This window comes from Taudactylus pleione, unplaced genomic scaffold (genome assembly GCF_031769625.1).
Source record: "Taudactylus pleione unplaced genomic scaffold, aTauple2 ptg000667l, whole genome shotgun sequence".
In the NCBI taxonomy this organism is placed as follows: Eukaryota; Metazoa; Chordata; class Amphibia; order Anura; family Myobatrachidae; genus Taudactylus; species Taudactylus pleione.
In genome coordinates this window covers 2,869,769-2,894,394 of record NW_028285069.1, presented here as the reverse complement: position 1 = coordinate 2,894,394, position 24,626 = coordinate 2,869,769, and the positions used below count along the sequence as shown (strand labels likewise).

The following is a 24,626-nucleotide window of genomic DNA, read 5'->3' as shown; positions in this document are numbered from 1 at the left end:
ATCATATGAGAAACATATATAGAGCTAGCATGCGGGACACTTTATACTACAGAAAAACATTTAACTCTTTCCAATTGGTTATTTTTTTTTCCAGCTGTGCACATTAGTTTGCACACTAACACACAAGTGCTAGTATATGCCAATGCGCATTTGTGTCGGGACTGCTTGCGCATAAGCCACCATGTTTCTTCTGCATTAAAATACGCCAAAGAGTAAACAGTTCTATACCAAGTTTGCACCTATTTTTAATATAATGTAGTTGAAGCAAACCTGTGCAGCTGCTTTGCATAGCAATAGAACAGGACGTCATAAGCAGTTAAAATGTGAGCGGAAACTTCAACAAAGACTCCATCTGGAATCTGCCAGCAGGAATTAGACAAACTATTGTCTGTAATGTCACCTGATTGTTATCAATAAGAAAACTAATCATCACCATAAGCTCTGCTGCGCTGGAGATACAGTATCTGCTCCAGCGGTTCCTCTCTTTTTGGGAGATGCTGTGATTTGCAGCAATAAGAGAAAGGATTGTAAATACGCAGCTTAGGAACAAAAATGCCTAACAAAATAAATGGTTATAGAGACAGAAACAGCCTCATAGAGAAATTTGAAAGTGTGATATAAGGACAACCACAAAACATATGTACATATAATATATATATATAATATATATTATCTCCCATATTCAATATGCTTGGAACCAGGGGTATTTTGGAATAATTGCATACCATAATGAAATATCTTGGGAATGGGACCCAAATATACACACGGAATGCATTTATGTGTTATATACACCTTATACACACAGCCTGCATTTATGTGTTATATACACCTTATACACACAGCCTGCATTTATGTGTTATATACACCTTATACACACAGCCTGCATTTATGTGTTATATACACCTTATACACACAGCCTGCATTTATGTGTTATATACACCTTATACACACAGCCTGCATTTATGTGTTATATACACCTTATACACACAGCCTGCAGGTCATTCTATACAAAATTTTCAATAATTTTGTGCCTCAAACAAAGTTTCTGTACATACATGAAATTCATTTATGTTCATATACACCATATACACACAGCCTGAAGGTAATTTTACACTTTATTTTTAATAATTTTGTGCCCTAAACAAAGTTGGTGTACACCGAACTATCGAAAAGTAAAAGTGTCACTATCTCAGTCATGCGAAAAAAATTCTGTATTTTGGAATATTTGGATATGGGGACAATATATATATATATATATATATATATATATATATATATATATATATATATATAATTCTGGATAAGTCCACACTCACGTTTTCATAATTAAATCGCTGGGGTAGCTTACCCAAAAGGAAGTCCAAAAACCACCCATAAAGAACAAAAATATGCAAAAAATGGGGTGCACTCACCAGTCTTCCAATAAAATCCTTTATTTAAGTATTACATAATAGCAGGTATCACCCACTCTAATTACTAATATGCTATATTACTATATGATGTATAAGATGTTGTGTACCCATCAGATCAGGTATTGTTTTTATGTTACATTTTGTTTTTATGTTATATTTGTTAATTAGGGGTGGATTTAGTAATTAGAGTGGGTGGTGTTTCTGTGTACTGTGAAGGTATAAATGGGTTGTCAGTACTTTGTACTACATCTTGACAAAGGTCCACACTTAGGACCGAAACGTCGACATGTTATGATACCTGCTATTATGTAATACTTAAATAAAGGATTTTATTGGAAGACTGGTGAGTGCACCCCATTTTTTGCATATTTTTGTGTATATATATATATATATATATATATATATATACCATACACACATACACCACACACATACACCACACACACGTATTATGTGGAGAATCTGTACTAGCGGTCATTTATTTCTGAATTGCCCATAGAACACATCCTGCATGCACTGGTCACTATATTAGCTCTGTTCCAGCTCATTCGCATTGGTGGATGTGCCAGTGATCAGAAGACTATAAGACACATTGTCAACAACAAACCCTTTAAACAGAAAAAAGTGTCAAAGAGTAAGTACAGTGGTATCAGAGTAACCACTATTAATACATGTTTGTTTTAAAAGAGAAACAATTTGAGGCATTAAGTTGGGTGAATGATCTTTTCATATAGAGGTGAGATCCACACCACTATCTTCCTGAATCAATGTGACAGAAGATGTTCATCACTACTCGGGAACCCTGCTCCTTCCACTATATAATGGCCTCTATTCCCCTCCTCACATCATGCCACTTCCACATGCAGCCCTGTCCTCACCAACACATCACTCATCTCCTGATATACTCTGTGCTGCTGAGGAACCCTGATCTTTCCACTGTATAACTCAGTCTGTAGCTTCCTGCTGCCTCCATTCCCCTCCTCACATCATGTCACTGCCTCAGTCACATGCTGCCCTGTCCTCACTAACACATCACTCATCTCCTGATATACTCTGTGCTGCTGGGGGACTTATGCTCCTTTCATTATATAACTGTCTGTGGCTCCCTGCTGTCCCCATTCCCCTCCTCATATCATGTCACTGCCCCTGTCACATGCAGCCCTATCCTCACTAACACATCACTCATCTCCTTATATACTCTGTGCTGCTGGGGGAACCTGCTCCTTTCATTATATAAGTGTCTGTGGCTCCCTGCTGTCCCCATTCCCCTCCTCACATCATGTCACTGGCCCTGTCACATAAAGCCCTGTCCTCACCAACACATCTCTCATCTCCTGATATACTCTGTGCTGCTGGGGGACCCTGCTCCTTTCATTATATAACTGTCTGTGGCTCCCTGCTGTCCCCATTCCCCTCCTCACATCATGTCACTACCAATGTCACATGCAGCCCTTTCCTCACTAACACATCACTCATCTCCTGATATACTCTGTGCTGCTGGGGGACCCTGCTCCTTTCATTATATAACTCAGACTGTGGCTTCCTGCTGTCCCCATTCCCCTCCTCATATCATGTCACTGCCCCTGTCACATGCAGCCCTGTCCTCACTAACAATCACACAAGTGGACAAATCACTGCTTCTCAGAAGATCAGCCCACTCATCTCTAGTGTGTGAAAACCTTCTGATGATCTGATATCAGGGCCGTAGCTGGGGTAGTGCGGCCGATGCAATGGCACAGGGCACCACAGGTCAGGGGGCGCTGTTTGTTTCTGTTTATTATCATTCTTGCTTGAAGCTTCCTCTTATTTCATCCCCAGCATCTCCTGGCCTCTCCTATCGCTTCCCTGGCCCTTCCCCATGAAGCCATGGCCCTTTTTTGGGTGCATTATGTCCCTTTGAAAAATGAGGGGGCGCCAATGCTATTTCTGGCACAGGGCACCAAAAAGTCTAGTTACGGCTCTGTCTGATATTATATAGTCCATACAGAACAACAACATATAGACACACTTATTCTTACATTCTACCTGGTCATAGGAGCTTAAAATCTAATTTAAATGTCAAACAGAAGCAGCGACTTGTCCAAGGGCACAAGCAGTGGCGTATTTATAATGGGTGCAGGGTGTGGTCCACGGGACCCTGGGACCAGGGGGGCCCGCACCACCCACCCATATATATATTTATTTTCTACTTACCTCTCCGATGTCCCACGGAGTAGAGCTGCAGAAAACGCCTGGTAAATGGCCGCCGCGGCCATTTACCCAGCATTTTGCAAATGCGCAGAAGGAAATCACCGGGAAAATGGCTGCAGCGCCATTTTCTCGGTGATCCACGCATGCGCAGTAGACTCTGGGCTCACTCTAGTGCCCGGAGTCTACCGTTGCTGTCAGTTTGCTGGCGTCAGCCGGGGAGAGAGGAGGGGGCTGAAGACGGGGAATGAATACGGGCCCCCACCTCTCTTAATATGGGCACAAGGATATACAGTTGCCAACTTATCCAACTCCTCCAGCAGATTTCTAAATATTGGTAAATGATTTTAGACAGCCCCCACACCCTGACTCTAACGGTGGCAGCCTGTCTGCACAGCGCTTGTACACGTTCTTCTTCTATAAAATACTTTGGCGTCACGAACTACTAAGACCTAATGAAACATTGAACCAAACTAAGTTTGTCATGAAACAAAAAAACTTACTTCCCTGTTGAGGCGTAATGCTGGAGGAACTTCAAAGGCCCCACTTCCAAGGCAAGCCCGACAGTCTCGCTGTAGCCTAAATTTGTCTTCTTGTACCTAAAATGACATGAACACAGCGCTGAGCGGTAGTGTCAGAACACACAATGACAGCTGGGAGCATGGCAGCTACACCAGAGACGGGGACGGTAACAGAAAGACATCATTAGTAAGTCATAATAAAGCACCTGCAGTTACCAAAAGGAATTTTAAATGTTCTTCTGTTATGAGTATTTTAATTTAACCTGATATCAGTTACTTGAAATTTTTGTTTATTACAGATGCCTGTAAAGGCAATAGGGAATCAATGAGGAATTAAAAGGGTCATGATACTTTTATATACGGACATCATTATTTTATATCACAAAATAGAACATTTCATTTACTTAAAGTTTTCACACTCATCTTAATACGGGACCTACTGTATAACCTACAGGATGGGCTACTCACACTCCGGGCCCCAGTTTTAGCTTACGGCACTGCGGAACTCCGAAGCCGCGTACCTGGGAGAATTTCTAAAAACGGTCAGACACCAGCACTGGGGAACGTTCCCTATAAAACCCGGCTAAAACGCCAAAACTAAATTCCAAAATGCCTATGGCGTGTAGCTATATTGCATTAATTACTTCCACTTTTCTATAGCAAAGTTTACCCCTCCCACCAACTAGGTGAATTTAGGGGGTCATTCAGACCCGCTCGCGAGCAAAGTTCGCTCGCTAGCGGGTCGATGTTTTCAGACTGCGCATGCGCACGACGGAGGGAGCTCCGTCGTGCGCATGCGCGAGACCCGGCGAGCGACGAGAAATACGTCGCTCGGGGTCTCGCACCAAAGGGGGCGTGCTGTCGATGGTGACAGACAGCACGCCCCCTTTGGTGGGCGTGCCGGGGGCGTGGCGGCCAGACGGAGGCGTTCCCATGGGAACGCCTACCGTCTGAGTCCGGCCCCACTGACATCAGTAATGATGTCAGTGGGAGTGACTTTGGCTCTGATAGAGCCAAAATCACTCCTGGGCTTGCGGCAGCGAGACCCTACCGCAGGGTCTCATCGCAAGCCCGATGGTCGCGATGGTCACCCACAGCTATACGAGCGTCCAGGAGGACGCTCCATTTTCATGGAGGAGGGCTCTGAATCAGAGCGAGCGTTGTCCTGGGATCGCTGTCTGTACTTCAGTATATATTCCAGCAGGATGCAGTTATGTTACTTTTAAACTCAAAGCTGTGAGCTCCGGAATACCAAGAGTCAGCATGCCGGTGGGGGTTCCAGCCAGGCAGGGGCCCAGTTAATCTACAGACGGATCCACATACATCTAGCCTCCTGGCGCGTTAAACAGCCATTCTAGTGGCGCCATGCTGTGGCGTGACTTGGTAGCGCCGAGCATCTTATTGTGCGTCTTTTTACCTTCAAATCTGTCTTATTCAGACGATGTGAATAGATAGCACAAGCAGCTTCTGCTGATTACAATGATATGCAGCATACCTATGTTCTGTGTGTGAGTGTGGGTGTATCTGCATGTGGAATGCTACGTTCAGTGGCGTATCTATAATAGGTGCAGTGAGCCCCCGGTTCCACACTGCGCCCATATTTTTTTTAAACGTACCTGTCCGAGGTCCCGCATCGGGTGTCACTGCTGCTCAGAACACCGGAAAAATGGCCGCCACGGCCATTTTCCGGTGTTCTGCGCATGCGCGGTAGACTCCGGGCACTAGAGTCACTCACAGAGCATAGGCATGCTGCATATCATTTTAATCAGCAGAAGCTGCTTGTGCTATCTATTCGCATCGCTGTGCATAAAACGCATTTGAAGGTAAAAAGATGCAAGAAAAGACGCTCGGCGCTACAGAGTCACACTGAGCTCCTGCATTATGTGTGGCACGACTTGTAGCGCGCGAAGGATAGATGTATGTGGGCACATCTGTAGTTGATTTGTGGGTTTATTATGGACACAGAACAGTTATTCTTGAACCCTGCAATCCAAATACACTTTTACCTTTTTTTTCTTTAGAATTATTTATTTGTAAAATAAAATACATTTCGCATCTCCATTCAAGGGTGGATGCAGGTTTTCTAAGTAAATGTACAGATATGGAACAGTACGTACTCCTGGCATCTGGTGCTCAGTAACTAAAAGTCATACCTTTGGCATAAAAAATGGCTACAGCGAACCAATATATTCATACAATGAATGGAGATGATTCCAAAAAATAGAAGGCTCACTGGTCCCAACTGGAAATGGAAAGATAAAAACATAATTAATAGGGAGTCACATCTAAATGCAGATGATTGAAGCCAGAGAAGCACCCCAGTCACAGGACAACCTGCAGCACAGTAGCCAAAAGGCACAATTTAGTATACAGCTTTCATTTATTTTATGTGTACTGTGGCTGGATTGACTTTCTCAGACACAAATGGGAAAAGATAACTTATTGTATATTACTGTAAATAAAAAAAATTAAATAAAAGTGTAGCTTAGGTGCTGTATACTTTTATTGTTTAAACAATGAAATAGGACATCAAAAAAGCAGCAATCGGTCTAAGCCCAGGTTAGGATGGTGTTAACATGACCACTGCATTCCTTACACAAAGTTAAATGCGCACCTGGGCGCCATTGTGTGCGTTAGATCTAGCAAAGGACAAATCGGGCTGTAAACTGTGCGTAAAGTAATTGCCCATTGGTCCAGTCAAATCTAGTCTTGATTGGTTGTCTCAGATTGGAGGCTCGGCTTGGCTCCATATAAGGAGCACATTGTTGCTGCCTTCTGTATTGTATACACCTAGAATTATTGCCACAGGGAACAGTCCTTCTAAAGGGCAACATATGAGCAGCAAACACTATAATAAACTGCATAACACCAATTGTCTACTGCCACACTACTCTGTTCCCCAGCTGCCCTATCCTGAACCCAGCACCCGAGTCAATGCTCTGCCTGCTATCCTGGACTAAAGTCAGAAGGAACCAGTTGCAGTCACTGATAATGAGGTACTGCAGCCGCTATAGGAATCAACAGCGAATGATCGGAAGGCAAAGTGGTCACATGTACTATTTAACTCATCCATTTACCACTCTTTAACCAATTGTCCCTAGCGGCATTAAGCGTTACTGCCGGCTTAGATAGGACACTGGTGCGTGAACAAAAGTACCGTGATTTCTCTGAATATATTAGAATCAAACAGGGTAGAAATCTATATCCGCCATCATTTTGTCAAGACGACAATGGAAAAATCAGAAAGAACAAGGCTGCTATAGATTGTACTTGAATGAACAGGTGCTCGCAAGTGCATAGAAAATGAGCATTGTTATATAGTTTGAATAAAACAACACATTTCAAGAAGTTCTGACTTGATAGAATCCTGCATTAAGAGCAAAGCAGCCGACAGAGAACAAGGAGATGAAATATACAGAATACTGAATAATAAAGACTTTGAAAAAGTCATTATAAGCAAAGAGACGTTCCTCCATTAACTGGTCTCTTTAGGACAGGTTCATCATCCAGGTTTATGGAACACCATTGTAGAGAAGGTGTATTGCAGTTAAAGAGTAAATTAAATATATATCTGAGCAATCAACACATAAGTAAACACGTTACAGTTACGGTGCGTTATAGCTGTATAAGGACTTTCATATTTACCTGGTTACATGTCTGCAAGAAATAACAGACCACCAGGGCAGCTATAGATATTCATGCATATTAATGAGATTATGTAATCCTCCATGTACTGGCAGGAACATGCTCAGTGTGCAACCAAAAAAATTCTATGTCATCATCAGGTTGCCAGCTTGCACTTCATTGGCTCTGAATGATCACATGATCAGCGTCACAGAAACTTCTATCCTCATCAACTGCTTGCATAAATAATGTATAATTTTTGTTTTGTGAGAGGCTGGGGTACAGTTCTAGAGATGAGATTTCTAAATAATGGTAATAAAAAATAAAGAACAATAATGATTATACTACGGCTGTTCTTTTAATGCACGATAAGTGCATTTTAGTACATTGCACACTGCGGATTTCTAATAAGTCCTGTGTGGTTTCAAGATCCATAATACATATTAAATGAGCAGTTGATTAATAAGAAAACTGACTATTGAACCAATTTTACATGCACTGTTATCTGTAAAATAATCTAAATTGCTTTGGATAAATCAGTTGCGTTTCTGAGAACAGGCCAAGAAAAATAGCTTAATAACATAAAAATGCCCAGACAAGCAGTACATTTGGTTTCAGCGGATAATCATGATCAAACTAGGGCAACTGTATTTCTGAACGTTCACTTTTCTCATACAGTATATCATGGTTTTTATGTGGCATGTAGAGATAAGGATATGATTTCTTCATATAGGAGCAGATTGCAATTTAAAGCCATTGCATGAGCGTAACTCCAAAAATGTGCAGAACAAGAAGGAAACAGCGCAAAGGTAATAGAAAAATTAAAACAAACTGTGCGAGATTACATAAAGGTGAAATGTATTGATACATTACAGTAAACACATGGTTCTAGCTTAAAAAACAAGTCAAAAAAAGTTAAAACTCAAAACAATGTTGTACAATTGTACATAAAACAGTTCATAGCTGAGCTTGGTTGATGTGTAAATATATAAAAAAAAATTGTAAAAGTCACTAATGTAAAAATGCCAAGTGACTGGCTGAGAACTGAAGAGCGTCCAAATTGTAAATGGAATGAGTTACCTGGGGATGGGTATTATTCCTGCAGCTCCGTGCAGTCCCTCTGAAACGGTGGCTCCATCAGCACGCTGTAAGTTGAAATGTAGGACTTTTGTGAAGCGGGATGATGTAGGGCTTTTCACTGCTTCGTCCCATTCACAGAAGGGGTTACCATGGAGAAATCTCAGATTACCCCTGGGGTGTCCCCAGCTCCGTGTCAGGATCACTTCCTCATATAGTAGTATGGGGTGAGGGAGTAATAAAAGCACGGAAGGCTCAGCTTTCTGTTTCGCTTCTCAGAAAAATGTTGACATCTCGAGATGGCGTAAATAGGCTCCTTAGGGGGGAAAAAGGAGAGAAAACAGGTGTCTCCCCGCCTCCACCGTTCTCCCCGCCCCCTCCTCCGCCTGTGGCCAATTAGAGGTGTCCCAGGGAGAGAGTGGCAGAGAAAAGAAAAGTCTGCCCCTGCTCCCCATGTGACCGAGACCCTCCAGTGAGAGAGTTTACCGGAAAGAATATATGTTAAAGAAGTGACGGGTCACTTAAGGCTGCTGCCTCCCCGCGGCGGCTCTGTTCTGTATATATTAATGAAGTGACCCGGCTTCATCATTCTGTCATAGTTACTTATCAATCATCTCAGAGTAATGTCATTCTATCTATAGACTGGACAAATTAAACTAATCTTTTTATCAGCATTAGAACTTACCAAAATACCAGCATTTTTAATGGCAAGAGGAAGGCCGAGAAGCCCGGTTCCTATGTTCCCTTTCAAAACATGAATCAATGTCTGTACAAACCTGCAAAAAAATAAATAAATATATATATAAATATGAATATCAAATCAGTTGCTGGAAATCATTATTACACGTGTTGGTAAATGTTGTTGGAAGATTATCAGTCAGTGCGTGCGGTCATCTACTGACCATAGTCATGCCACTGTGGCCAAATCGGGAGACATTTTTTAGTTGGGGGTGAAGTTATCCTGTAACATATTTACATAATTACTTTTGTAATTATTGCTAATGTTTACCAGCAGGTGATGGTGCCTCCTTCTCTATTGTGTAAAATGCTTGAAGGCTACTTTTAGCATTTCATCCTAAGAGTAGTTCAGTTGTACAGACGGGATGCAGTTAACTTATCGCTTACCTGGAATGCCGGCAAATCGGAATCCCAACGCTAGAAGCCTGACCTGGTACTAAAGATAGGCGTTGTCTAAATCCCGACGCCTATCTTTAGCCAGACGCCTAAATCCAGATGCCCGGCATCTCGAAAGGTAACCGGGGACTTTTGGCCTCTAGCCGCAGGGGGGATGGCGGTTAGTTTTAGGCACCCCCGGGGGGACTTAGGGTGAGGCAGCCCCCGGGGAGGGTTAGGCTAGGGGAAGGGTGGGTTAGGGTTAGGCACCAATGCTTGCTATATCGCTTATGTCATGTACTACAATACGCAAGCTACTTAAGCTATAGTCTCTACAGGTGATTTGCTTGTGAGCATTGATTAAACTCCTCATCCAGAATAAATGAATGCAGTTGGGGGGATCCTAGGAATGACAATAGTCCAATAAAGCTGCATGCTCAGACTTGGGGAAGATTACACGCCAGTGTTCACAGAGGCTTTAGGCAAACCGTCTACCTGCCCGAATATTTTAAAGGAATGATGTACAGCTACATTATCTTGTGAACAGTTTCTGATGGTCAGATCTCTTTGTCTTGAACACAAGAGTAGTATGGGATCGGTATGAAATACCGCAGGACCTATGCCGGTAGACCGGCACAGGGAAGATCCCGACAGCTGTAAAGGTAAGTATTAACTCACCTAATCCCCCCTAACACTCCTTTAGGGGTGCCTAACCCTAACATCCCCCCCAGTGCCTAAACCTAACCCCCCTCTTCAACTGCTACCTAAACCTAAGTCTCCCGGGAGGGTGCCTAACCCTAACCTCCCCCTAGGTGTTTAACCCCCCCTTCCCCTAGCCTAAACCGAACCCTCCCGGGGGGCGGCTTAACTTCATTCGGTATGCCGGGCGTTAGGCTCCCGGCATAGGTCTAATGACAGGCGTCGGTATTTCGACTCCTGTCATTAGTACCTTGCCGGGATTTGACAGTCGGGAAGCCGGCTGTCGGCATTTCGACAGTCGGCTTCCTGACTGCATCCCAGTAGTATAGCCCACATCAGCAAGACGGTTTCTTCAAAGCCAATGGCAACGGATGTACCGGGCTAATTATGTAGCTGCAGAAAATACGCGCCCGACCATTGTAAACTACAAAAATATAAACATATTGGATGTTATCAGGCAGGATGGAAAACCAGGTGACGTCTACTTGAGACAGGATTGGAAAAAAGAAAAAAATACGCTTTTTTTTCTGGTGTAAACTAGGTTTTTTGGGGTTATTTTTCATTAATGTTTTAATATAAAAAAAAATGGAATCTTGCTTATTATATTAATACTGTGAAACATTGTTATGTATTAGAAACCTTGATCAACCATGGTGTATATGCTTTCTAACATTAACAGTACAAAATTATTAGGATATTTTATCTCATCAAAGGAGAACCAGACTAATCCTTCCACTCATCTCAGTAGGACTGAAGGTTCTGAATTTAAATTTAATCTATGAGCTGTTTCTATGCGTATTGCTTCTTTAATCTGTCGGAGTTCTTTACCCTTTATGATTGAGAATGTTTCGTGGTTTTCTCCTGTCCTACAGGATTGTTAGGGAAGGAGTTTGTGGAATCTTTGCTGATGCTAGGCAGATTTAATACCTATCTGATCTGATTATCTCTCCCACCCTCCCTATATCTCTGTTGTGTGTGAATTCACTGTATTGGTTCAACTCACTCAAATGAAGACTAAAGCAACAAGAATGTTACCAGGACATTTACCAGGGGGATTCCTTTATAATATGCTTTTAAATAAAGCACCGTGCCTGTAGTCACTACATACTAAAAAAAAAAACAAGAGTGGGGTTTTTAAAAAAGAAAAAAACATTTTGTTTAAACCAGCCAACCCTGACTTAAGGTAATCAACCACACATTTGGTAGAAAATCATGTACAACCAATTGGGTTAGTGCAATCCCCACTAGGTCTAACACTTCTCAATGGACTTCTGAATGGCCCATCAGATTACAACATGCATATTTTATTTTTATTTTTTTTTACATTTTTGAATTACAAAGCTACACAACTACACACCGGAGGACTAGGGAATTACTGAAACATGCTGGTTTGTAGGGTCTGCCGTGTCCATCCAGTTGGGGGGCCCGCATTCACTACAAATACCTTATGATGGGGGGGAATGAATGCTTTCCCATGGCTGCAGTACTCCAGTACTGAACCATGAGTACTCCAATATTCTTCATCCAAGCTTCTAGAGCAGGCAGGTACCCTCATCCACATGTCACTTATGCAGGCATGAACTAAATTAAGGTTGTCTGTGCACAATATGTTACATGCATATGGGTTACTGGACCTACTGCATAAAGAAAATCTAGTCTTCATGTAAGTAAAACTACAGTGTACAGATGTGTCCTTCCTCTCTAACTATTCCGGTACTACAAGTTCCAGCATGCCCTGTGCACTGGGAGGTCCTGAACAGTGAGACTGCTTATTGCTGGTCTAAACCTATACTATACATTTTCTGTATTTGTAATTAATTTCAGTCACATCCATGACATCTTAGCTCTTGTGGATTTCGTCTCCCAAGGACAAATATAGTACACGTTGAATCTCTGCAGGATGTGATCCTCATTTACATTAGATGAATAGCTTCTTTAGGTTATCAAATTGCTTTCACGTTAACTTATCCTGTAAAACATGGCACGGCATATTTAAAATGGTAAACAGGATTTATCAGGGATAATTAGCTTTGTAATGAAGAGCCTTTGAATCTCTTAAGCGGTACGATAATCTGGCATAGTATGGTGCCGATGCAATCTACAGCATAGTTACACCACACTTACACAAGCACTAACCCAGTACGTGACATAGGAGTTAACGCTTAAACCAGTTTCAAGAGAAGACTTGAGAACAGTTACCTATATATGGCTGCTAATTAGGTAATAGGTATTAGCCACAATACATTTCAGAACCTTAATATGACTAAGAATTACTAACAGAAGTCAGTGGGAAATTGTTCTACACAATAAAGAAAGGAAAAGTTGTTCCTTATCATAAGTAACAGTTTATAACAAGTAAAACCGTGCTATCTGAAGTTTATAGTGTGTATGACTGAAGCAGGAGAGGTAAAATGGGGTTAGAATTGGAAGGAGCAGTCTGTCTAGATTACATCATCATTTGCTTATATGACATTCCTAGGAATAGATTATCCTGCTGGATACATATACGCTCATGTTTGCTAGACTATTCGTTAGGTATAACATTAATCTTGTTCTTAAACCTCTTTTTGTAGAGTGTCCCCTTAAGGGCAAGAATAAAATGATGATGACGCGCTGTCAATCGAGCAGTTGGTGAAGGGCAGGGTCTGGCTGGGGGGCAAATGCATGCAGGCGGCCCTGGCAGAGGAGTAGCGTGTTGCCAGGGTGCCTGAAGAGCGTGCGTGCTACAGCAAACCCCCCCCCCCCCCAAGTGTTCCAGGGAGGAACGCCGTCCATATGGGATTAATGTAAAGTAAAAATAAAGATATGGGGCAGCCCCGTCGTGGTGCCCATATGCAGTGCCCCCCTGTGCCCCAGGAGGACCCCCTTATGCAGGCCTCCAGTAGTGCCCCCGGTAGTGATCCCCCCTATGCAGTGCCCCCAGTAGTGGTCCCCCCTGTGCCCCCAGTAGTAAGCCCCTTATATAGTGCCCCCAGTAGTGGTACCCCTATGCAGTGCCTCTTATATAGTGCCCCCAGTAGTGGTACCCCTATGCAGTGCCTCTTATATAGTGCCCCCAGTAGCAGTCCACCCCCCATGCAGAGCCCCCAATAGTGGCAACCCTTATGCAGTGCCCCTTAAATAGTGGCCCCAGTTGTAGTTTCCCCCCTATGCAGTACCCCCAGTATTGCCCTTTTTATAGAGCCCCCAGCAGTGGTCTCTCAATGTAGTGCCCCAGTGGTAGTCCCCTCCCCCCTATGTAGTGCCCCTAGTAGTAGTCCCTTCCCTCCTATGCAGTGCCCCTAGTAGTTGTCCCCTCCCCTTGTAGTGCCCCTAGTAGTAGTAGTCCCCCCCCTTGTAGTGCCCCCAGTAGTAGTCCCCCCCCTTGTAGTGCACCAGTAGTGGTCTCCACCTTGCAGTGCCGCCAGTAGTGGTCCCTCCTTGTAGTGCCCCCCGCCTTGTAGCGCCCCCAGTAGTGATCTCCCCCTTGAAGTGCCCCAGTAGTGGTCGCCCTCTTGTAGTGCCCCCAGTAGTAGTCCCTCCCTCTTGTAGTGTCCCCCGTAGTGGTTCCCCCTTTGTAGTGCCCCCAGTAGTAGTAGTCCCCCACCTTGTAGTGCCCCCAGTAGTAGTAGTCCCCCCCTTGTAGTGCCCCCAGTAGTAGTAGTCCCCCCTTGTATTGCACCCAGTAGTAGTAGTCCCCCCCTTGCAGTGCCTCCAGTAGTGGTTCCCCCCTTGCAGTGCCCCCTGTAGTAGTAGTCCCCCCCCCCTTGTAGTGCCCCCAGTAGTGGTTCCCCCTTGTAGTGCCCGCCCCTCCCCCAGTAGTGGTTCCCCTTTGTAGTCGTGCCCCCCTTGTAGTGCCTGCCCCTCCCCCAGTAGTGGGTCCCCTTTGTAGTCGTCCCCCCCTTGTAGTGCCTGCCCCTCCCCCAGTAGAGACACGTAATAAAAAAAAAAAACCACTTACCTGAATCCCCGCTCCCACCGTCACCATCCGCTCCTCCATCTGTCTTTCCCAGGTCGGGCCGCTCTGCATTATAGGAGAGACGTCATATGACATCATGACGCCTCTCCCATTACCCACTGCGGGAGCCGGAAGATGGAGCGGCTCCTGTAGTGGGCGCAGCAGCAGCTAATGAGAGTCTGACAGACTCTCATTGGCTGCTGATCAAAACAAACACACAGCTGCTGGTGCCGGCGGCTGTGTGTTTGTCACTTGTGTAGCGCTGATCGAACACCGTCCGGTCAGCGCTACACACGAGGTGCAGCCTGTGTCACAGTGAGACAGACTGCCCGCGGCCAGCATGGCACTGCGGCCCGGGGGGCACATGGCACCCTGCCCCCCCAGTCCAGCCCACCACTGGTGAAGGGGATAGTCAAACCCCACAGAAATGGTCAAAATAAACTAAAATGAAGAAACCAGCGCTAAAGACCACAGAAAAAGTATCGGTACTGAATGGACTGGAATGACCGGTTAAACAATTAAAATACAGGTATATTTAATCAGATAATATAAAATAATGTGCATATACAATACCCTAAAAACACTAAATTACACACAATGCATAAATTAATTCAGCATGCAGTTAACATGAGGATAAGATTCAGTGAAAGTGCAGACTTGCAATTGTTAATTATTCCCAAGTGGTATAATGTAAAGTAGGACTCCCTCCTTAGTATCCAAAGGATAATATTAAACAGCGTATGAGATTTACCAGTCTTGTAGAATGGTTGTAAAATTCCTTATGGCATCCTAATAGCCATTCATGGGATGTGATGAAGTTGAACCATAAAAGTTCTACACTCCTGAGGAAGCTGGGGGATATTACACCAGCGAAACGCGTTGAGGGGCTATCTCATTTATTCCTGTGTTGTTGGATACACTTTGGACTGCTTCACATCTCCCTGGCAAGGATTGCGGCATCACCAGGAACTTTTATGGTTCAACTTCATCACATCCCATGAATGGCTATTAGGATGCCATAAGGAACTTTTACAACCATTCTACAAGACTGGTAAATCTCATACGCGGCTTAATATTATCCTTTGGATACCAAGGAGGGAGTCCTACTTTACATTATACGACTTGGGAATAATTAACAATTGCAAGTCTGCACTTTCACTGAATCTTATCCTCATGTTAACTGCATGCTGAATTAATTCATGCATTGTGTGTAATTTAGAGGTTTTAGGGTATTGTATACCCACATTATTTTATATTATCTGATTAAATATACCTGTATTTTAATTGTTTAACCATTCATCTCAGTCCATTCAGTACCAATACTTTTTCTGTTGTCCCCTTAAGGGGCCTATCCATTAGCAGATGAATTTGAACGATGAACGATTTATCGTTGAGCAGTTCAATTTATCTGCTAATGGGTAGGCTCTGAACGATGAAAATGCGCACTCCCGCGGCCGACAAATTTGGTCTTTTGTCTCTCCAACATGTTGGTCAATTATCGCTGTCAGATATTACAAATATCTGTCGCGGTAAACGACGAACAATATTTTTAATGAAAATTAATAGAAACATTAAAAAAAAAAAATCCACTCCCTGAATGATGTCATGCAATATCGTTCGTCGTTCGTAAAAATCTGTCATGTACATGACAGATATCTGTCACCGCAGCCCCAGGAATTTTCAAGGGATAATCTTTTGTCTTTCATCTTTTGAAAAAGATCTGCTAATGGATAGGCCCCTTTACTCAGGGATTTAACCAGTTCTGGAAAATACTCTCAAAGTTAATCAATGTATTTAAAGATTGCACCCAAAACGAAAACAAACAAGCTACACATGAAATAGATTAGACACTACACAAACACAACTTCACTAAAAGAATGACACATTAAGGTACATAATAGTAGTAGTAATAGTAGTAGTAGTAATAATAATAATATGGTTTATTTATAAGGCGCCAGAAAATGCACGCAAAAACGTTTTACAATAACAGGACATCAGAGCAAAAATACCATACACAACGGCATTATATAGCATAAGTACCAAACATTAATATCACACAACAGACTGGGTAGGAGAGATAACAGGGGCAAGAGTAGGGCAACTTGCTGAACCAACAGGAGTTGCGGGTGGGAGTAGATTCAGTGCCTGGTGACCTTGTACCCAACGTATAGGCAAGCAGAGTCAGAGTCACTGAAGGGGAGAAGGAGACAATGTGACCGGTGACCTGGTGAGATGGTGCTAGAGTGCAACAAGATGGACGAGGGCCCTGCCCGTAAGTGCTTACATACTAAGGGTGAACTGGGAGAGATTCGTGGTGGAAGGTTGGAGAAGAAAGTATTGAGTTATGAGGAGGGCTGATTTGCTTTAACAAAAGGTACGTTTTAAATGCACGTTTGGCTGGTAGAGAGTCGGAGTGGACTCAGCAGTGAGTTCCAGAGGATGGGGGCACCTAGAGTGAACACTGGGCAGCAAGTGCGAGAGGAAATGACCACTGTGAAGGAGGTGTGATGGCCAGAGGAAGAGCAGAGAGAGCAGAAGAGAGTGTGGATAGAGAAGGGGTTAGAGAAGGAATCTAGGGAGTGAGTTAAGGCTCTGTACGTGTGGGGTGAAGAGATTGAATTGGATTCTGAGAGAGCTGGGGAGCCAGTGAAGCAGGTGGGAGAGGAGAGAGCTAGATACCATAGGGTGGGAGAGGAAAATTAGATGAGTAGCAGTGTTAAGAGTAGATTGAAGTGGGGAGAGGTATATTATGAGAGCGTGAATGAGAGTTTTGGCGTTACCAGGGGTAAGGAAGGGCCGGAGATTCTGGAGATGGGAGTGGTATTATTGAGAGATGGCTGAATGTGGGGATTAAAGGAGAGACTGGTGTGGAGGATGGCATGGAGGTAGCACACTTGGGGGAAAGAAGAGAAGGTGATGTTAACAACAGAGAGGTGAGATGATCACCTTCATGCTAGGGATAGGACAGGCTAGGGGCAGTACAGGCTAGGGGCAGTACAGGCTAGGGGCAGTATGTTAGCCACTTATTACATCCAGCGTCATTTTATTTAGAATCCCATTCATGGTAAAAAAAGACTGGCTAAAGAACTTTCCATTACTCAATATTAAATTATCCCTGATAAATTTAGTTTAACAATTTTAGGGGCATATTCAATTAGTCGCGAAAAGTCGGAAATGTTTCGCCTGCCGTACTTTTCGCCGACTTCGCGTGTTTTGAAGGTGGAAAATTTTTGTGCGCGGCCCCGCTTTTCGTCCTATTCAATTCCAGAAAAACGTGAAAACAGGACCCGTCCAAATGCAAACAGGCGAAAAGTGCTGTCAGATTTGGGGAAACCAGCCTGACACCCCCCTAAAGATGCACTCACATTGGGGATCAATGTAGATGCCCCCGAATAGGCCTGCTGAAGGTATTTGGGGTACTTAAATGCTCTCAATAGCTGCTAATTAGCGTCTTTGCACAAGTGGTGAAGAATAGGATTTAGTAGTTTTTTTGTGGAAATAACTAGTCCCAGCAAATTTGAGGTACATGATAATGGGTGCAAGCATGTTTAAAAATAGCAAAAGTGAAGTTTTAAAAACGAAAAAAAAAAAACACACCTGCAGCAAGTGCCTGCAATCAAAAAAACACCTTCCCCATACTTGCAAACCCCTTCAAAAGCTTATTTCACTAGTTTTTAAGTTTGTACCCCAACTTTGTGTTTTCGCCCCCTTTTTCAATGTCATTTTTTGGGGTGTTCTAATTTTTTTTTAGGATTTTTTTGACGCAGGTAACCTTTGGGGACCTGTCCCAAGGGCGCAGGGTGGTTTCCCCACATTTGCACCCCAAAGCCACAATTCTGCACTTTTTTCCGCCTGGTTTCATAGGCAAATCTTTTTCGCCTATACCAATGCATTGACTTTCAGCATAGGCGAAAAGTGTTTGGAATTGAACACGGGGATAAGTTTTTGCCTGGCAAAACTTTTACGCCGAAACCGGCTTATCGCGGCTAATTGAATATGCCCCCAAATATGCCATGCCAAATTTTAGAGGCGGAGTTAATGTGCAAGCAATTTGAGAACCTTGTAGTCTAATGTAAATGAGGGTCATGCTGTATTCGTCTTTGGAAGACAAAATCTTTGAGCGCTAAGATGCTGTAAATATGAACGGATAGAGACCATGTATAAGTAGGGGTTTATACCAGACATGGGCAACCTGTGGCAATCCAATTGTTTAGGAAGTACAAGCCCCAGCATACGGGAAATAAATGTGACTATATCCTTGACAGTATGCTCGATTTGATGGGAAAACAATAGATTGTTCTTTTGTCTATTTTAATGTAGGGGTTCAGGTACCTGTTTGCCTCACAACGTTACAAAGTCTGGATGTAGCCTTCAGGTGAATAGATTTGGATAATGTTCTGTATACTAATAAATTTGGATGACATTTATATCAGCGCACCTTCACTGCAACTAGAAAACTGTATATAGGGTAGCACTGTTTTACCTTAAATATCGTCAATTTATATAAACATTATTGACTTTTTCCAGCGCTGTGAATATTTCTCTTAATGGTGCAATGCAACGATACATTGCGCACACCGTACACACTGCGTAATGTGTCGTTACATGCTGCACATAACAGCACTGCGCGATTCATTGCAACGTCCCATCTGTTGTGTACGATATATATTGAGGTGTACGATATATATTGTACCGATCAACGTGGGCATGATATTTCGTACGATGTATATCGTATAGTGTGTACCCAGCTTAAATCCATCGTGACTTCTGTACACATTATAGACAACAACATGTGCTCTCTGTAAACAAAAACCTTCAAATAGTGTATTACCCTTAATAAATAAGCAAAAAACACATACAACCCAGTGTTTGTGAAAAAATAATCGATTTTCTTGTCTGTGTAGATATTCCTGTGTAGATATTCCTTATTCCCAATAGAAACGTTTATATCTACACCAGGGGTCAGGGACGTCTCTCCCATAGTGCGCATGGAGAGAGGCGGAAGCTTGAGTTCAGAAGAGAACTCCAGCCTACGGCTAACGCGGCGATGCAGGGAAGGAGCCGGGCGCCCGCTGGTAATAACATCTTAGCGGGCATCCGGCTTAGAGCCTCCCTGCGGCACAGCCGGGCATGCATAGGAATCATTCTATAGTATAGAATGATTCATATGCATGCCCGGCTGTCCATCCATTACCCCCAGGAATTTCATTTTTACCCCATGTGTGGTAGTTTACCCGTTCCCTGACCACTGATCTACACAGTCAAGAAAACCACAAAATTATTTAGAATTTTGTTGTCTATACGGCGTGGTTCAAAAGTTCGAAATGGTCATTAGGTTGATCATCAATATGCTGACATGTATTTAGGTCGACACTGTTAAATGCTCGACACCGTCAAAAGGTAGACATTTAACATGTCGACACTAAAGTGTCGAAACAATTTCTTTGTTATTTTATCCTAAAAATCATGAAAATAGCATGTGTTGACATTTTAGTTTTGACATGCTAAATGTCGCCCTTTGGACTGTGTTGACCTAAAGACTATGTCAACCTTTTGACTGTCGACATTCAGAATGTCGATATTTTATTGTCGACCAATCAACCGGTATCAGTCTATATTGTGTACAAAAGCCAAGACAGACTAAAGGGGCCCCATACATATGCGAATGATTGCCGCAATTCCCCAATACCCCCACGCCTGGTCGGGGCATCAGGTAATCTAACATGTTGGATTTCCCTTATTTGCCGATGCTGACGAAACAATGTCAGGATCGGCAAATCGAGGAATTTTAACATGTAGAATTTCCCCGATTCCACAACAGATCGATGCTCGCCGATCGACGTTGGACGATCGGGGAATTGCGGCACTGATGTATGGTCCCCATAAGACATAAATTCACAGAGCTGAAAAGAGTAAATATTTTTATTAATATGAAAGTAACTTATTTGGAAAAAATAAGTATGGTTGATCTTTGTAAATAAGGGCGAACAAAAACCTTATATTTACTGGGAAAAATTCAATTGTTTTCGCCCGCGGCTGTGAGTAATGGGCGTCTGACGGATCAATTGTGGCATCATTCGGGCACGAACACTGCGGGTGGACATATTTCTGAAATCGGTGAAAAGTCTTGGTTTTGGGTGCCCAAAGTTGTGCATGGGCGCGCAAAATAGGACTTTATACGGGTTTAGATGCTTTATGCGACTAAACACAGTCTATCTGGACATGACATGCCCAAAAATGCATGGGCACCCAAAACCATTGAATATCGCACCCCGATCTCCGGTCACTTTAGACAAATAGCCCCCTATGAATTAAGATAATCCCATTTGTTATGATTTGGAAACAGGGCAGAGGTAAAGATGGCTACACACCCGTGAACCCGGACAAAACAATTGTTTTGATATCTCCTGCTTTATCTCCTTGATGAATGGCCAGATAACTTAATTAATACAATTGCAGGTGAAAATGTGCATTTACACCTGCTTTTGTGAAAATTAAGTGATGATGAATAGGGCCCTATATAAGAAATTTGGTTTAGGGGTGCCGTGAAAAAAAAAAAATGCTGATCCTGTACGTTAAAGCAACCGTGATTCAAGAAAGTTTGGGAACCACTGCTGTAAGCCAATACAGTAGGATGGAATCTAAGCCCGGCGGATGAAATCTCGACGCCGGAAGATGAAGATCCCGACTAGGGTAAGTACCCGAACCACCCTTAAGCCTAACTCTCCCTTAGTGGTGCCTAACCCTAACCTCCCCCACTAGTGCCTAACCCTAACCTCCCCCCAGGAGGTGCCTAAACCTAACCCCTCCTCCCCGCACCCTAAACCTAACCCTAAACTCCCCCCTTCCCCATGACTAACCCGAAATCCCCCCGGGAGTCCCTAAACCTAAACCCCCCACCTCGCAGCTAAGAGCTCCCGACGCCCAGCTTACCTTTGTTCGGTATGCCGGGGCGTCGGGATTTCAGCGTGGGGCTAATGATAGTCATTGGTATTTAGACGCCTAGCTTTCACTGTCGGGATTTCGGCGGTCGGCATTTCGCCCGCTGGCATCCTGACTACATCCCCAGTAGGACAAGTCTTTTGTAACATCCTTCGCAAAGCTGCAGATCATACCCCTAGCAACAGACGCTCTGCAGCTCCCTATAGCTCCCGAGCACATTGCTAATCTTTGTTTTTCTATAAGCTTCGGAAATACATTATAGTATGAGACCAATCAGGGGTAATGCCTGGGCTTTCCAGAGCATTAGGGATGCAGTATAAGTATTAATGCAATTACAAATTACAACCATTATTCTACTCATCTCTCTGCAATAGACAGCGAGGATTAAGGCTTTAAACACCATTTACCCCTTTATTCTAGCTGTATTCTGGCTTTATTATAACATATACATGTAGAACAAAAAGCACATGGCACATTATCTTGAACATAAAGTGTAAATCCCACAGAATAATAAATAAGCAGACTAGGAAACAATTGCAAATAACTTACAGCTTTGAAACCCATCAAAATATATATATTTTAAAAAAATAAATAAATCTCTGGCGTTACGTAACAAAATTTACAAAAGCCCTAAACTGCCAGGATGTTCTTGGTTGATTATGTGGGTGTAGTGTAGACAATAAAATTGTGTAGCGGAGGCAGAAATCCATTTACACTTTGTGCAGTTTGTGATCTTTTGTTCTCAAGTCAACAAATCCACATTTATACATCAGAATAAAAAGCTCCACTAAATGAAGCCCTGCAGGTATTTCAATCAAAGTAAAGTTACTTTGTCAGTAGCAAAAGGAAAACAAATAAAATGCAAAATATACCTGGCGCCAATCTAGTTAAAAACTTAAATTAAGAAAAATAAAAGGGTTTATTACTAAATGCTGATTCTGCAGCTCTCTAAGTGGGAGATCTACTCAGAAACCTCATAACCTAATGGGTAAGCAGAAAAAATAGTAGAAGAGAGCGCTGAAAACAGCAGTATTATAAATATTTATTAGATATTTAGCATAAAATTATAGTAGTAGTCAACATATAACAATTGCCAGCCAGCAATAGCACAATTCGATCACTAGTTATTGGTCTAAAGTCAATTTAAATAATGACACACACAAAATGATAAAAATAATTTTCCAGAAATATAATTATAACCTACTGTATCTAGGGGGTATTCAATATGATATTATATACCCTCTAAAGACAAGCCACAAAATAGAGAGGAAAAAAGAACAACAGTATTTGTTTGAATAATCAATTATGAAGACACTTTTGTAGCAGTCAGTATCGCTTCTCTTTCAGGAAGAAAAGGATACACAATTTATCTTCTATTTGGTTTGGTATCAAGCTGTCTGATAATGCACACGTGCTCCGTTTGCAGTATTTTAGCAGCTTCACCTGTGTAGCAGCTGAAAGTAATTTATAAGGTCTTATAGCAATGTATTGTTTTTTAGATTTTCAGCTTAGATATACATTTTAAAATAAACAGATAGCTGCGCATGTATGTAAAACCAAAGATAATGCATATCAATCCTCTCTAATATAAAATTATGTTAGATGTCCAACAGGGCCATGTGAAAAAAAGGAAAAAAGAGAAAAAAAATTAAAAAAGTAGAACAAATGTTCTTTTACCGGGATGTTGAGCCCGCAACTTTAGGTTCGCCAGACTGAAAAACCGCTTCCAATATTTCTCACTCCATTATTCCTCTATAGGGAATTATAGTGATCTATCCCCTCTCCGTATATGAACGGCATATATCCTTCAATGTCTGTCGGCGTTACCTGCCAGGCAGGAGGTAGGCCCACTGTATATCCTTCGGGCTGAGTGTTCGTCTCTGTAGGTTGAGGCAGACGGTAAGCCCGCTGTACGTCCTTCGGGCTGAATGCTCGTCTCTGGGGGTAAAAGTTAGCCGTTCTCTCGAAGTAGGTAGCGTGTATCCAATAAGTGTGGATATATATCAGCTGGCGTCACCTGGCAGCCGGACAATAATACCGCTGCACTATCCTTCGGGCTACTGCTCGTCTCTAGATAAAATCCTCTTTGCGGGTAGTGTGTAACCAGTCAATAGATGTGCATCTGCCGATGTACATGGGGTAAAACGCGTTTCTCCGCCTATAGATTCAGCGGCTTCCTCAGTCAGAATGTCCTTGCATTAAACAGGACCCTCCTTTTATCTGTCTGTCAAAGGTTAACACATGTGCAGCTTTGTTCATTAATCAAAGCTCATTTCTGTCTCACTATATGTATCATACTAGGGTTTTTTAGAGACTTAATTGTTTCTTTCTGTTTTTAACTTTCTTGACTCTCCACTTTATCTTATTTCCCTAGGTATATAACATATTCATATAACATATTGTTGATACTAAGTATCACAGAAAGGGATAATAAATACATAAAAATAAAAAATGTAAATTAATTATATCATTATTAAAAAAATGAACCATGTTCTCAATTTAAACAGTTTATCTTGATGAATTGTATATTTCTATCCCTATTATAAAGGGAATAAGTAACAGTGAATAGGAAGTAGCCATTTTAGCCTAACGTGGATATATAGAATAGAGACCACCACAATATACCTGCCCATATTGACATTATTGCATAAGAGACAATGAGATAAAAGGGGGGGGGGGAGGGAAATGGGAATAAAATACTACTAAAATTATTGTATTTATGTAAATTAATATATTTAACTTAATACAATAGGTTATAATTATATTTATGGAAAATTATTTTTATAATTTTGTGTGTGTCATTATTTAAATTGTTTAGACCAATAACTAGTTATTGGATTCTGCTATTGCTGGCCGGCAATTGTTATATGTTGACTACTAATATAATTTTATGCTAAATATCTAATAAATATTTATAATACTGCCGTTTTCAGCGCTCTCTTCTACTATTTTGTCAGTAGCAGACAACATTTTGTCCCTTGGATTTTTATGTGTATATAGCCTGATTTGGGTACTTAGGGCCTGATTCAGAGACGGACGCTCTGAATGAGTGCCGCTCTGAATCAGGGCGTTTTTTTGTTTTTTCTTGTGCAGCCTCCTGGCCGCTCGCATAGC

At 42.5% G+C, this 24,626-nt stretch overlaps 1 protein-coding gene across 1 annotated transcript in view; it reads right to left on the bottom strand.

The window, feature by feature from the left end:
- The window catches only part of SLC36A4 (solute carrier family 36 member 4), a 249,841-nt gene that overhangs the window by 181,302 nt on the left and 43,913 nt on the right, over positions 1-24,626 (bottom strand). Inside the window, exons 3-5 of the mRNA XM_088455708.1 lie at positions 9,507-9,597; positions 6,274-6,362; positions 4,103-4,198 (exon numbers count right to left, since the gene is read on the bottom strand). Of these exons, the coding sequence (XP_088311834.1) occupies positions 4,103-4,198; positions 6,274-6,362; positions 9,507-9,597 (276 nt within the window). The remainder of the gene's footprint in view (positions 1-4,102; positions 4,199-6,273; positions 6,363-9,506; positions 9,598-24,626) is intronic.